The 13,809-nt window shown below is 35.6% G+C and overlaps 1 protein-coding gene across 1 annotated transcript in view; it reads right to left on the bottom strand.

The window, feature by feature from the left end:
* Positions 1-13,809, bottom strand: part of TRPM7 (transient receptor potential cation channel subfamily M member 7) — a 57,544-nt gene that overhangs the window by 28,515 nt on the left and 15,220 nt on the right. The window contains exons 2-8 of the mRNA XM_063345468.1: positions 8,068-8,147; positions 5,672-5,710; positions 4,984-5,182; positions 3,083-3,296; positions 2,406-2,530; positions 1,619-1,790; positions 618-792 (exon numbers count right to left, since the gene is read on the bottom strand). Coding sequence (XP_063201538.1) covers positions 618-792; positions 1,619-1,790; positions 2,406-2,530; positions 3,083-3,296; positions 4,984-5,182; positions 5,672-5,710; positions 8,068-8,147 — 1,004 coding nt within the window. The remainder of the gene's footprint in view (positions 1-617; positions 793-1,618; positions 1,791-2,405; positions 2,531-3,082; positions 3,297-4,983; positions 5,183-5,671; positions 5,711-8,067; positions 8,148-13,809) is intronic.

The following is a 13,809-nucleotide window of genomic DNA, read 5'->3' as shown; positions in this document are numbered from 1 at the left end:
ATATTTCCATTCAATGTACTCAAGTGGTATTTTCAAGCAGTTTGGCAACATACTATTGTCTATATTATTCTCACATTCTGGAAGGTCTGGTCAGCTCTGACTTCTGTTGAGCAAAACTCTGTTGTGCACGCTTAAGAACTGTCACATTTACCCCTTAAGTTAGTGTGGCTTAGTTAAAATATGAAGTTGAAGCAGACAGAGAATTTAAACTGAGAGTTGAGCCCTCTAGTTACAATGGTGTAACAAAACTACCATACGTAACTGAAGTTACACACAAGATGTTTCCCATAATTTAGGATATAGGCGTGTACACTTCTCCTATCCTTTCTGTAAGTATTGCTAAAGCAAGCATTCGCTACAGAATTTGGTGCAACTAGTACAAGGTATGTGGGAGGAGTCTAGAACTAGAAAAGAATTCTTGGTCTTTAGCCAAGAATTGCATTGCAGTTAATTAATTGCACCATTAATTGCAGCCAACCTGGAAAGCTACATCACATCATTACGCTCTCTGCTTTTAGCCTTTCCACAGATGAAGCTCTTGCACAAATTCATTAAGGAATGGTCTCAAAATCCATCTATGTACGACTGCTAGTTTGGTTAGCAGTGCCAGGACTTACCCTCCCTCCTCTGTTTGCTTGTGAACGTACGCCAATATGTCAGCAGCTCTACCAGTTCCTTCACATACTACCACTGGCACAGGAGGACTTTCTTGAAGGAAGTCTAAAACTGTGAGTATGACGTTGGGGCCACCTTCGAATACAAGTGCCACCACAGGCACACCTTGTCCAATTCCTATGAAGTTGCAAGTAAGTAATAAAAAACAAACAATGTAGTAAGTGTATAGGGAATGCACGTCCCTTCTACAGATTAAATATTAAAACGCTGCCTGACATTTTAACTCTTGTTAATGCAGTTTCAAGCACTGTTTATACTTTGGGCTGGAGGGAAAGCACTGCAAAGCAGATGATAAATGCAATGGAATACAGTCTACAAAACAGAAGAGATTGTTCACAGAAATATTCCTGAACTAGTGTAGAAAAGTGAACATTTTTTCTTTAGGGAACCCCCCTTCCACCTTCCTCCCAAATAGTTTCCAAAGATGCAAATACATATACAATTTGAACATAGTTACATGGAAACCCTCTACTGACAGGGAGTATTGCAAAAGCATTCCTAGAAGAGACAAAACACACGTGTTGCTCCATAATTGGGAAAACACGAAAAGAAGTCATGGTTTCTTTGCACAAACACAGATGATGTTTTACAAACTCAATTGTCCTATTGTGAAACTGCAAGTGATCAGTGTCAAAATCATGAATCAATCAGACCAGTACGGCCTGACAACAGACTAGTAACTCAAGTGACGTGCATTTGCTTTATCAAAGCAAAACTGGCAACTTCATTCCAAAGAACTCTCCCGTCTGGTCCCAGAGAAATTCTATATCTATCAGCAATATCTACGGTCCAAAGCAGCAACTGAAATTTGCAAAGTAATCATTTGGACTTGAAACATAAACAAAAGACTAATTTTTCTGTTTTTTCATTTGGATGTTTGGTGCGAGTACCTTTTTCCTTAAAACACAGTAACACTCAGCCCTCAGGGACCAGAATTACTTACTTGCATGGATCCGTTGCAAATTAATAGTTTTTTCCAGTTCTCTCCGCAATTTAACTTCTGCTCCGTACTTTCCAACGGTTCCATCATCCACCAGAATGAAATGGGAATGGAGGTTATTTAGGACGTTTAGTTTACTTAATGGGTTTAATAAGGTTTGGTATGGAGCAACCACCTAAGTATAAGCACACAACAATGTCTTTTACTTATACAGATTCAAATTCGTCTCTGTAAAACTTAACTTTTTGTCTAAACACAAGAAGCAGTGGTTCAACAAGAAGCACTGACACATGTAAGTGTGCCTTGGGGCAGGATTCACCAACAGCTATAGCTCTTAACTTTGTGCAGGAAAGCAGGTAACTATATGACAAAAGTATTCTGTTCTGAAAGATAACAGAGAAAAGGTCCTTTGAAAAGGCATCTTTGGGGAAAACTTGTGACTGCTCTGGCGAACAGTAGCATTGAAGACTCTGCATCAAAATTTTTCAACTTATCGTCCTCTGTAAATGTGAATTCTCTGTAATACTTTGGCTTTTTTTTTTATCTGATTCAGTAATATCGGGGGAGGGAGGGGAGGATGAAGTACGTGAGAACAAGCTCCTCCTCTAGTACATTTGCATTTTGCAACTTGTTTACACTAATGATCTTGCGTAAGTCACAGATGTCAATGTATCTTCATATTAAAGCAAGTATTCCAGTAACGCAAAGCAAATGAAAAAACACACTTGAGCAGATTTGTCAAAAAATAAGTCAGGTAATTCATTATTTCAATTAGGTAATTTATCCTTACATCTCTTCCAACAAGGTCATTTCTGTTTTCAATCACTCCCCATGGAGCAATCCCAATAGTGCAAATCTTTCGAGATGATCTGGAAGCATGTTCTCTTAGAGCATCACCAACATGTTTTGCAACACCTGTTTGTGCACAAAATGATTTCAGTATCTTGAATGTCACATCTTATTAAGAAATACAACTGTTTTATTAGTTAACAGGGCCTTTAAGGATCTGGGAACTAATTTAACACAATGCCAAAGAAAGAGCACCATACTACATCCCCCAGAAGGAAACAAAATACTATGTATCAGTAATTCAAAAAAATTAATATTAGCCTAATAAGAACTAAAGAATTTACAGTACATTACTGTACTTGGTTTAATCGCATTAAGTTTCTCCTCTTGCAGTTTCAAAACCAGAAAGCAAACACAAAAAAAATCCGAAATCCAAAATCAAACCAAAAAAAAAAGCCACAAAACCCCAAACCCCCCATCTGTGTGTTGTGTCTGTTTGCAGGACAAAACAGCAGCCCACTTCCAACTACACACGTTCAAAATGTATTCTTTTAATTTTACTTGACCAAACCCACTCAAATTCACTTTGTTTTAAGATGAAGCAATGCATCCATTAAGTCTTTTGGCTCTTATAAACCATAACCAGTTAACTGTGCGCATTTATTGGTACTTCTTTACCTGTGTTCACTCCTCCAGTTATAATCCAGGCTCCTGTTGTTACTGCAGCTTTAATAAGACCTTTGCCAAGCAACTGTTTGATGCGTGGGTGAAGTTCAAATTTCTGCATGCCCCCATGTACAGATATAACAAGCTTCGGCAACTCCATCTGCCATTCTTTAAGCATAAGTTGCAGAATAGCTTCAGGCTTAGTGTCGTATGACAATCGCACATACTGCAGGCACAAGAAGAGTGTTAAATGGTTCTTAAAAGAAATCATCACAGAATCAATGAGTAAAAAGAAGAACCATCATGTACTTCAGGATCTATTATCCTATTTCTAGCTACGGAAAATGTAATTCACTTTCTTAAAACACAGCAGATGCAATAAACGAACAAACTTACTTTATGTTCTCCAGAATTAAGGACAAGATAGTTAACAATTTTGAAAGAAAGTTTTGGAAAGGGAACAAACTGTAGAAAGATTATGTTATTCCATCCTACTGGCACAGTGACCTAGCAAAATGAGTCTTTATGAAAGCATTGGATAATCTCTAAATTAGATGAAATTCAGAAATATTTATAAAAGTTCTGCCATCTACTGGGGAGAGGCTTGCATGTCTCTTCCGAAAAGTTTTACAGACAAGACAGTTGCTTGCTTTTCTTTCCCTATTTCTGGTGGGAAGGAAAGCCACATTCTTTAATAGAAAACTTCAAAACTAGCAGCTTTTTAATTTCCTATGTTTAACAGCGTAAGATTAAGTAGATGGTTGATCAGTTAAAGATATTGCTGCATCTTTAATACAAGCTCTTCAATAAGCCCTCCCTGAATCAAGGTCTAACTAAAAAAACATCACTATTCCAATAAACTGGTTTTTGCAAGCCCACCAGCACTCTGCAGAAGCAAGCACGGAAATGAGTACAGGCAGGTTGCTATTTCTGTACTCCTAGAAAAGGATTCACATAAATTTTAAGCTATACTAAGCATACAAAGGAACACATACACTGCTATTACCAACATGAAAGAATTCTGCTAAGAGCCCTTCTCTCCACAGAGATGATCTCTCCAAGAGCACTGGGCTATCGCTGGGGGCTCAGCTGGCTGCATGAAGAACACAGCTCCCCCATTCCAGTGCTTCAGTTTGACCATAGGAGCCACACTGTATCAGAACCCCTTGCAACTTACAACAGTGTGAGCATTAAATCATTTCTACCACAGCTAGAAATCCTTTCAAAATGGTTGAGGAGAATATGTCAAAATTTCCACTTTTCTAGCCTCTCCAGTACATGTTCGCTTGTGAATTAAGAGCTGGTTTCCAAAATTTCAGTTTATTTGTGTGCTTGTTTTTAACTAACTCCTTCTCCCAAAAAACTCAGTTATTCTGATCAGTATCATTACGCTTTAATAATTTTGAACAAGTCTACTAAAGCAGCATATTCCACATCTATCCATAATTTTAAATGATTTTTCAGAGTTTGAAAATTATGTCTAGAGGGTTAAGATAGCAGATGCTACTTAACAGGTCTTATAAAAATTTAACAGTAGTGAGTAAGCAAGCAGCATAGATGAGTAAGCTGTATTTCAATGAAGTCTGAAACAGTGACACTGAATTCTTAATGTAATGTTTTGCTGAAGTGGTTGTGAATTCTTACCACCATTTGCAATTTGAAAGTAAGTCTGCAGATGAATACAACTAATTCTGATTGAGCTGAGCAACTTTTGTTATGAAAAGTAAATTAAAATATGGAAAGTAGAAAGAACTCAGATCACAATAAAAAAAATACTAAAATAGTAGAGGACACTGGTTTGTCACAATATGGGTGACATTGTTTTCAGCCTTCAGTTTCAAAAGTTAAATTAAGCATCCACCATCTATATCAACATGTTTAGAGTTAAGAAAAAAAGGAAATGTCATACATGCCTTAGCCCTATAAGAATGAGAGCCACCTTGAAAGTTGATGACACCATAAGCATCAGTAGAGGTCTGTTCTGTATGTTTTTCCACTGACCATTCTTCTATTTCCTGATTATAGTTTTCACCCAGCTTCACATCGGAGTATTTCATGGCAAGACTTGCAGTAAAACAAGCATGTTGTCTGACCAAGCGGCCACAACAGCACCTGCACCCAACCATATCATTTAGAATACTTAAGTAAATAGTGTTACTAGAAGACAAGAGAGAAGAACTTTTATCTGTAACAGAGATACATCAGATTTAGAAAGCAAAAATTCTAAATATTATATAAACCTCTTTTCTAGAGCAAGCCTTGTTGCCATACATATCTATTGCAAGAATTAATTACAAGACATAATTATTATGCAAAATATTGAAGCTCATTGAGATAGCAAGTTGGAGGCCAGAACAAACTGAGTAGTCAGGACACAGAAAATTGATTCTTTGAAGCCAAATAATTTATATAACACTTATAAATCTGTGATCTACGTATTGCAGACAGTTCTTTATTCATTACTTATATTTGTTTTATATCTAACCTCTCACTGACTTGTCATTTGGAATATTGATCAAAACTTTTTTAAACTCTACTATGAAAGCGCTTGTTTAATGGAAAAAAATATTTATAAATATTGTAATTACAAAGAACTCTTACCTGACAAGTTGCTGACAAATCTGACATCCTGGAAGGCATCTATAAGAAATATTTAAATATATAAGTAAACTTCACCTTCAATTTTAAGGGGGGAGGAGAGACAGAGGCAGACACATTCCACTCACACAACTTCATGGTTAAAAAAAAAGGTCTCCAGTAAATGGAAAACATGGTGCCCCAAGTTTGCCCATTTTTAACATGGTAACTTGACTGACTGTAGCATACTTGGCAAGTAAAAACACATAAACATGCAAAAGCTTCAGTCCTGAGACTTCAGTCAGGTTTTCAAGCTGAATATCTGAAGCCCAGGAATATTTCAGACAGGATTAGCTGCAGTGCTCAAACTGAAACATTTTGCTAGATGCTGAGGAGTTACTTATAGACTTGGCCTCATTCTAACTGTACGTTGTTGTGTCTATTCTACAAATTCATTCTTTTAATATACATTCAAGTTGAACTGTCGGTGCATGAAGGTTGTTTGATCATTTCTAAGTTGCATGTACAGAAAAAGATATATTTGAACAAACCTTATACAGTAGTGTCTTTACATAAATTTTATTGTATAAAAAAAAAAAAATAATTCCTCATTTCTACCCTCCTCCATCTTAAACATTTTCCGTGTTTTCCTGCTAACAGCTTTCTTATTATTTAAAGTTAGCATAGCAGATAAATTTATACCACTGTTTTCCATAATATTCATAAGCAGCTGTTAACCAATTATGGTTAGGAACTAGTATGCAAAAGCATACAAATACAGATGTTATACGGTAGTCTTAAACTATTTTCAGACATAAGCAATTTTTTAATGTTGCCCTTTATAAAAGTTACACACTGCTATTAATCACCTACAGTGTTAGATCTTCTCTAACAGTTATTAAAGTGTAATTATCTATACTAAAAGGTACTGATCAACAAAACATACTGAACACTCCTGTCTATGTTTCATTCATTTATGCGTAATTCACGAGTAACACTAAGCAATTCTTACAAACTGAAGGACAAAATCCGATGGGAAAGTTGTAAAGTCCACTGTATGCTACAAATGGGTTAAACTAAAAGGGCAAGTGTTGAAGATCATTTTGTTCCTTGTGAAATGCTCTGGAAATTTTAACAGCTTCCTAATTACTTTGTTTGCATTTGCAAATTTTCCATGGGCTACAATTGCGGCTATAAATTCTAAAAGCTTATCATGTCACATGGTTTAAAGGAATGTGATAAATTATTTACAATAACTTAAAAATTCTACAGCATTTACTTTGTAGTTTCTCTGCCTAAAACCAAAGTTCTTAAAAGAAAAATAATACTCTGCCCCGATAGAACAAGAGAGATTTATAACTTTTTTCATGGAAAAGACTGAAATAGAAGTTTTCTGAAGTCTAGAAGAAAAGGTTTCTCAGTTGCTCTCAAATATATGACATAAAAAAGAATAATAAAAAAAGGCAGATCTGAAATCCATAATGACAATAGTAAACATTTTGGGGAGATAGAACTGCCTTAAAAACGTCAAATTTTCAATCTGTTTTTGATTTGATTTTACTTAATCTGTGACACAGATGTCATGACTACACACATCAAGTTCAATCATTGCAGGAACTCTTAAATTATACCTGTAACACTTAGTGAAGATAATTGTACAAATTAGATACGTTAGAGGTATCACTAACTCGCTTGATATCACATCTCTAATTTAGCATAAGATAAAAGTGGCATGTGAAATATGCAAAATATTCCTTATTAGTCTCAGCCTCCCCTCTAGAAACATATTTCCCCATTTTTCAGCCTCATTTTTTCCCTTACAGAACTTAAGGATGAAAAATGACTAGTTACCACATTAAATCTTTTGGTACCCAAATGATTCTTATTTCATCTCTCTTCCCTGGAAGCAAATATTTCTTCAGCTTTGTTTTGTAACTTTTTCTCCCACCACAATTCTTGGGGGTTTTTTTATTCTTCTATGGGCTCTTCATCCCTTTTTCCTGCTCTGTCAGGTTTATTTTTACATTTCACCCTACACTCACACTGCTGTTCTTCAAATTCTAGTAGAATATATTTCTATGAAACTTTCTGATTTCAGAACTATGCCACCAAAAAAAGAAAAGTTACAAAACACCCACACAGCAGACACACCATAGGCATCACTAGGAGGACTGGTAAGAAACAGCAAAGGGAAGAGGCAAACGTTTATTAGGAATTCTGCAATGCCAAAGTACTTTCAGAGAAAATAAAAAAATCCAAGCTAGACATCAAAAATGACAATGCCCAGCCACAAAAACGTTAACTAAAGACACTATTTTATACAGATAGTTTGTCCAAAAATCTATTATACATTCTCTTTATATACCGACTTTTTTAATTTTAAAGAGCAGCAATAAATTCTTGCATCATTTTTCGTTTACCTGTGGGGGTCTTTTGAACTTGGTATAATATACACACACTCCCTCTTGGTGAAAGTATTTTCTATCCAGGATTTCTGGGACTGAAAAATAAAAATGTAACAGTATTATAAAATACAAATCATACAACTTGGCAATGAAAAATGCTTTTTAGGGAAACAAGAATTAGAACATGAGGGTTTTATTTTATTTAAGGATGAAGGCAAGTAGTGTCTAACAAAAAGAAATTAAATCATCATTTGATGTTTTGCTGTCTCCCAAAAACTAACACAACCATATATGACCCTATAAAAGCATCTCACGCTGCCTAAAAGTTGAGATAACCAGAATCATTATGTAACTTATTTTATACACAAATCCCTTGAAATACAAACTAATATTTAAAGAATAAAAATTTGCAATATGCAAAGAGACGTACCAAAAAAACCACAAACATTTTCAACATATATTGTTTACCTATCTTGCTAAGAAATAAAAAAAATCAGTTAATTTTTTTAAAAATTAACTGCACTACACTGAGATAACAGTAATTTCATCTATTTACTTCTTGAATAAAGTAAAATTTTCATCTTGAAATTATGGGTAAGAAAGCTTTCTAACAACACTGGCAATCTTTTCTAGTAGCAATAAATAGGTCATAACCTTTGTTCTTCATCAAGAAACTTTTAATTTCAATAAACAAATTTAACTAGCATCTCTAAGCTGTTAGACAAGCTCTAAACTCGAAACATGTTCTGAAATTAAGCATGTTTACTTCTTGAAATACTTACCTATTCTAATAGCTGGACATAATTTAATTTCAGATGCTTTAAACAACAATGTAACATTATCTTACATGATAAACTCAGAATTGCATGCTAAACAATATGCATATGCATAATGGAAAACCACTCCTCAACTGCCCACCCTCTTTCTAAACTTTTCCCGGATTCAGCAGATCTTTCCCACATTATTTATCATGATCTCCTTCCAATATCTTGTTTTAGTGACCTTTGACTATGAATCTGTCAAGACGCCGACAAACTGCTGCTCCAGTTTCTGTCTTCACTTTAAGAGGGCTACCAGTCTCCTCCAACGCTGATGGAAAGTTGCAGGGTACAAGCACTTCCCAAGAGAGAAAGAACAGTAAAGAAAGGGAGGTGCACAATCCACAGGAAAGAACCATGGTGGGGAAGAGGAGCTGTAAACAACAGAATGAGCACTCACACCTTATATTTTACATTTAAATTAATATTTTCAACACCTGGAATAAATAGCCAAAGCCATTATTTGCTACTCTCCTACCTCCTTTCCCTACACATAGGAAAGAATGCTGTTGCAAAGGAGAAAGAAAGAAGGTCTAGCAAGGGAAAAACAGGATATTCGACATTATATGCAAAAATGGTGTTATGAACGATTCTGTTACATTTATGGTGTTTTTCCCTCTTCCCCCCACCCCGCCTTCTCCTTCGGAGCACAAGATCAAAATGACTGACTCTTTACAGGCTTGTGAAAGAGAAGATCCCTTCCTCTGCTGTCCTCAGTTCCTCTCTAATCTTTCAGTAGCTTTCTCCTCAGTTCCTAAGACACCCGTGCTTTACATGAGCTGGGCTCAAAACAGCTTTATCTCTTCTCTACCTTTATCAGAAGATTAGCAGTGTTATAAAAACAAATTTCATACATGTGTATATGTACATTTCTATATGCATATTCATTCTACATGTAAAAATATATAGAGAGTAGGTAGTCCAAATTTTTAGCTTCCTCCTCTCATAGTATTTTTTGAACACTATCAAGTCTTAGCCTTTGTGATACGAACCCCAGTTCTGGAAACTGCTTTCTGCTTAGCTGAGTGTCCCCACTGTTTATATGGGTATGTATTTTTTTTACTTCATTTCTTAAAACTGAGGTCTTACACAGATCATTACTTTACCATTGCAGTAGTTCAAGCTTACGTAGGAACTCTGCAGATCCTCCAGAATATACAAAGATAAAGAGTAATTTAATACTTAAATGTTTTAGTTAGCTGGCTAAAACCACACCTTGAAGCAAGCTACCACAGGCATAACATGCTAGATACTGAAAACTGAAGTATATAAACCACAAGTAATTGCGTCAATTGCTCCATGCAATACTGTTTTATTACTAAGCAGTGATCAAAGCTGCGGACAAGGAACACAGGGTCACAATGTGCAACACCACTTTTCATAGTAAACTGTTCTGAAAATTAAAAAAATAATCATTAATTTTTATCTTAAAGAATGTACAGTTTTAACCACTCATCAAGGAATTCTCTCTATTCTTCAAGAGCGAAAGCATTTTCAGTACAGCATGGGTACATCCACGCTATTTACATGGAGGAGGCTCACTCTATAATGTTATTAAAACATACTTGGAACTTTCTATTTGGTAAAATTAGACTCTTTCCAAAAGCACTCTTATACGCTGAACAATCTCTATTGCAAGAGACTTTATACCAAACTTGCTAATTACAGAGTCTTGTTTTCAGTTGAGGAGAGAAGGCGGGGCAAACAAAAAAATGAATAGAGTGAGAGACATTTCCCCTGAGTGGGTAAAGATCACATTAAAAATGCAGGAATAACTGACCTCAGTATTGCCTTCGTGGTAAGTAAGAACTACTATTACATAATGTTCCTGTGATGACCAGAAAAAGGAAGATGATGAGAGAACACTGTTAAGATAAATTAGTTGCAGCAATTACCTCTAAGGAAAACTTCCTTGTCAGCTAAAGATTAAGAGATCAAGTCAGTAGTCAAAAAAATCAATATGCAAGTTATCACTGTTTTTAAAAAATTGCCTACTGTTATTAAAGCTTTTTAATCATCTTTACAGCATACACAGCTACACCTCTTAAACTCTGCTTCCAGCAATGGGGCAACTTCTGCCAATTAAGAGTGATGTTTTGCTAGCGTATTTTAGAAGGCTACAGGCAACGTGGGTCAGGACTCTCTTATACTGTGAGCTCTGTAGTGCTGCTATTCAAGAAAAAGGAAAGAGAAGTGGGGGGGAAAATGGAACTATGAACCCCAAAAACATATGGTCAAATTTTAGCAAAAAGCACAAGTAGTATCAACATATAATGAACTACTTTTCAACTATTTACTTTCTTTCCTTTCAAACTCTCATCTTGAGGAGAAAACACTTAGCTTTCCAAATTCTCTTCCATGCATTTCAAGCCTCTCAAGCCAAATAAAATTTAAGACTTATGAGAAAAATGTTAATACAATTAAGAGTACTCCAGAACTACCTTCACTATCTTTTTCCTACAGGTGAGATATCTATGAAAATTTCACCACATTAAGACCTCTTAGCAGTCAATGTTGGCAGGATCTCATCTGCACACCAAAAAACACTTAACTTTTATTTTTGGAAGATGTACGACAGTAACTACTAACTCCTAGCCCCCGAAGTGGTCAACAAGGCATTTGCTCAGTCTTAAAGCTGTTGAGGGTTATGCAAGATACCTCATTCTGGTTGCACTGATTTCTGAGCAGACAACAAAGTTCACTGTGTCTTTCAGTACTTCTGAAAGAATTTCAAGAAACAAAAAGCACATAGATTTGATTCAATACGCTAGAAGAGACAGACTCACCCTGGGATCATGATTAAAGGAAATACTTTAAACTGTTTCCAATAAATAAGTTCTTTCATAACAGTTTCACAAGTGTTGAAATAATTATAATTGCTATTTGAAACAAAATTTACACAAGTATTTGCTGAACTACAAACTCAAGAGACTGTGCCCAACTACAGTACTTCTAACTTCTGGAAGCATCTAAACGCCAAAATAATCCCACAACCTTTTACAACATGTGGAAATTTTACTAGTATTAGTTTTTTTTGATTCAGCAATAGCATTAGCATTCCAAAGCATCGATAATAGAAATTATTCAAGTGTACCTGCTCAAGATACAAGGAATTACTTATGTTATCTTTACTGAAATTCAGGGATATTTTTAGCGAGGCTCCTTGTAGAATGAAAACTTTTAAGACAAAGTTAACTATAATTTAATGTTTTGTATATAGCAGGTTACAAACAAAAAGAAGCAAAGTACAGTATGAGATCAGGTCTCAGGAAAAAATAAAACCCAACCACCTACCACTCTCCCCCCTTCAACTCACGTAAGTGTTTACAAAGAGCCTTTTATTCAACATATTAAAATGTTGAATATGCTGAATATAAGATGACAAATAAGACTCCTAAGTTATAGCAGGGCAGCAATTGATAAGAGTACAACAGAGCCTTATCAAACTATTGTGAAATTCTCTGAGTTTATCCAACAAGTTGGGTCTGAATTATTTTCTGTATAGAAAGTAAGCTTTCCTTTTGGCAAGACCTCGAAATAACTTGCATGACTTTCAATCAATACAAATATGGCAAGTATAAATATACTGTATAGATGAAAATCATGAACTTGTTCATGTACAAAAGGATCCCAGTTTATTCCTTCTACCCACTAGTAATACTGTACACTGTTGGAAGCTCCTAAGTTACAGAATATTTGTTACAGAACTAAACTTTAACTTATCCTAAATAACATACCGCTCTCAAACCTACAACGCTGCATACCAGCCTAGCAGTTCAGCTGACAATTTTTCTACAAAGCTGACCAGCTGAATCAGGAAACTGAACTGGATTAAAAAAGGAATATACCAAACTGTGACCTTTTGTGGAAGGCTGATGATAGAGATTTCAATTACTGATTGCATAGACCTCAGTTTCAAATTTAGAAGTCATATCACTTTCTACAGCATCTCGTATTTCAGCTTTCAAATCCTTGCTTACACTATATGGCAGTTCAATATATGCAATAGTTTTTAAAGGAAAAGATATTCCAATTTTATTTGTCCTTTATTTAAAAATAAATAGACTCTGTATTCTTTCTCCACCACCTCCAATTTTCCAGAAAGCTGAAGTTTCCATTTGGGCAAAAGCAAATACACAGAAAATTTCACGAAGCCTGAAAACAAGAAGATAGAGTGGAAACTGCCTGCAGCAGGAATACTCATGCTAGCACTGCCGTAGAGCAGTCCTGTCCGTCTAGGTCATCACATAAAACCAACAAGATAAATTTCAAAATGTTTCTGAGAGACGTTCAGTACTAAGAACATCCTTTAGCTTGTCCATTCAAAGAAATGTCCACTGGCAAGTTACTGTTTCTTATATAACTATACATACCGCACACACTCTTTTCATGATTTACAAGAGGATCTCTTATCTATGAAACCCACTCCATTAGCCAAGCACGTGCTATACCATGGGACTGAACTGTGATCCCTGCCCAGCCAGCTAACCCCTAACTGAGCACTGGGCTCCTGCAGCTATAGCTGAAAGGCAGAAATTCCAGACCAATCTTTATCTTATTGCTCTTACACTCAATAGGTTGAATAAAACCAAATAAAGCCAAACAACCAGGATTAATCCAATATCCAATTAAGTTAATGCCTATCAAGTAGCTTAGAATTCATAAAACTTTTTGTGGGAAGAGGTGCCATAAATGAAATACATGCTAGCTCTCACTGCAAAGATTTCCAGCAGGGGCTTCAAACCCTTAAGACAGTAAGAACCGTGCTCCAGGTAAAGTACCTGGACTTGTTCTTAGCACAAATTAACTGAATGATACTGAAAACGTGCATTCCAGGACAAGCTAAGTAACTAAGCCGCTGTGTATGGGGTGGAGAGTTATCTGAAAGACAGTTATGCCTATGTTTCCCAAAGAAAATACCTAAAATTTTTGATTAAAA

This window comes from Chroicocephalus ridibundus, chromosome 9, assembly GCF_963924245.1.
Source record: "Chroicocephalus ridibundus chromosome 9, bChrRid1.1, whole genome shotgun sequence".
Classification (NCBI taxonomy): domain Eukaryota; kingdom Metazoa; phylum Chordata; class Aves; order Charadriiformes; family Laridae; genus Chroicocephalus; species Chroicocephalus ridibundus.
This window is presented reverse-complemented; position numbering and strand designations above follow the sequence as displayed.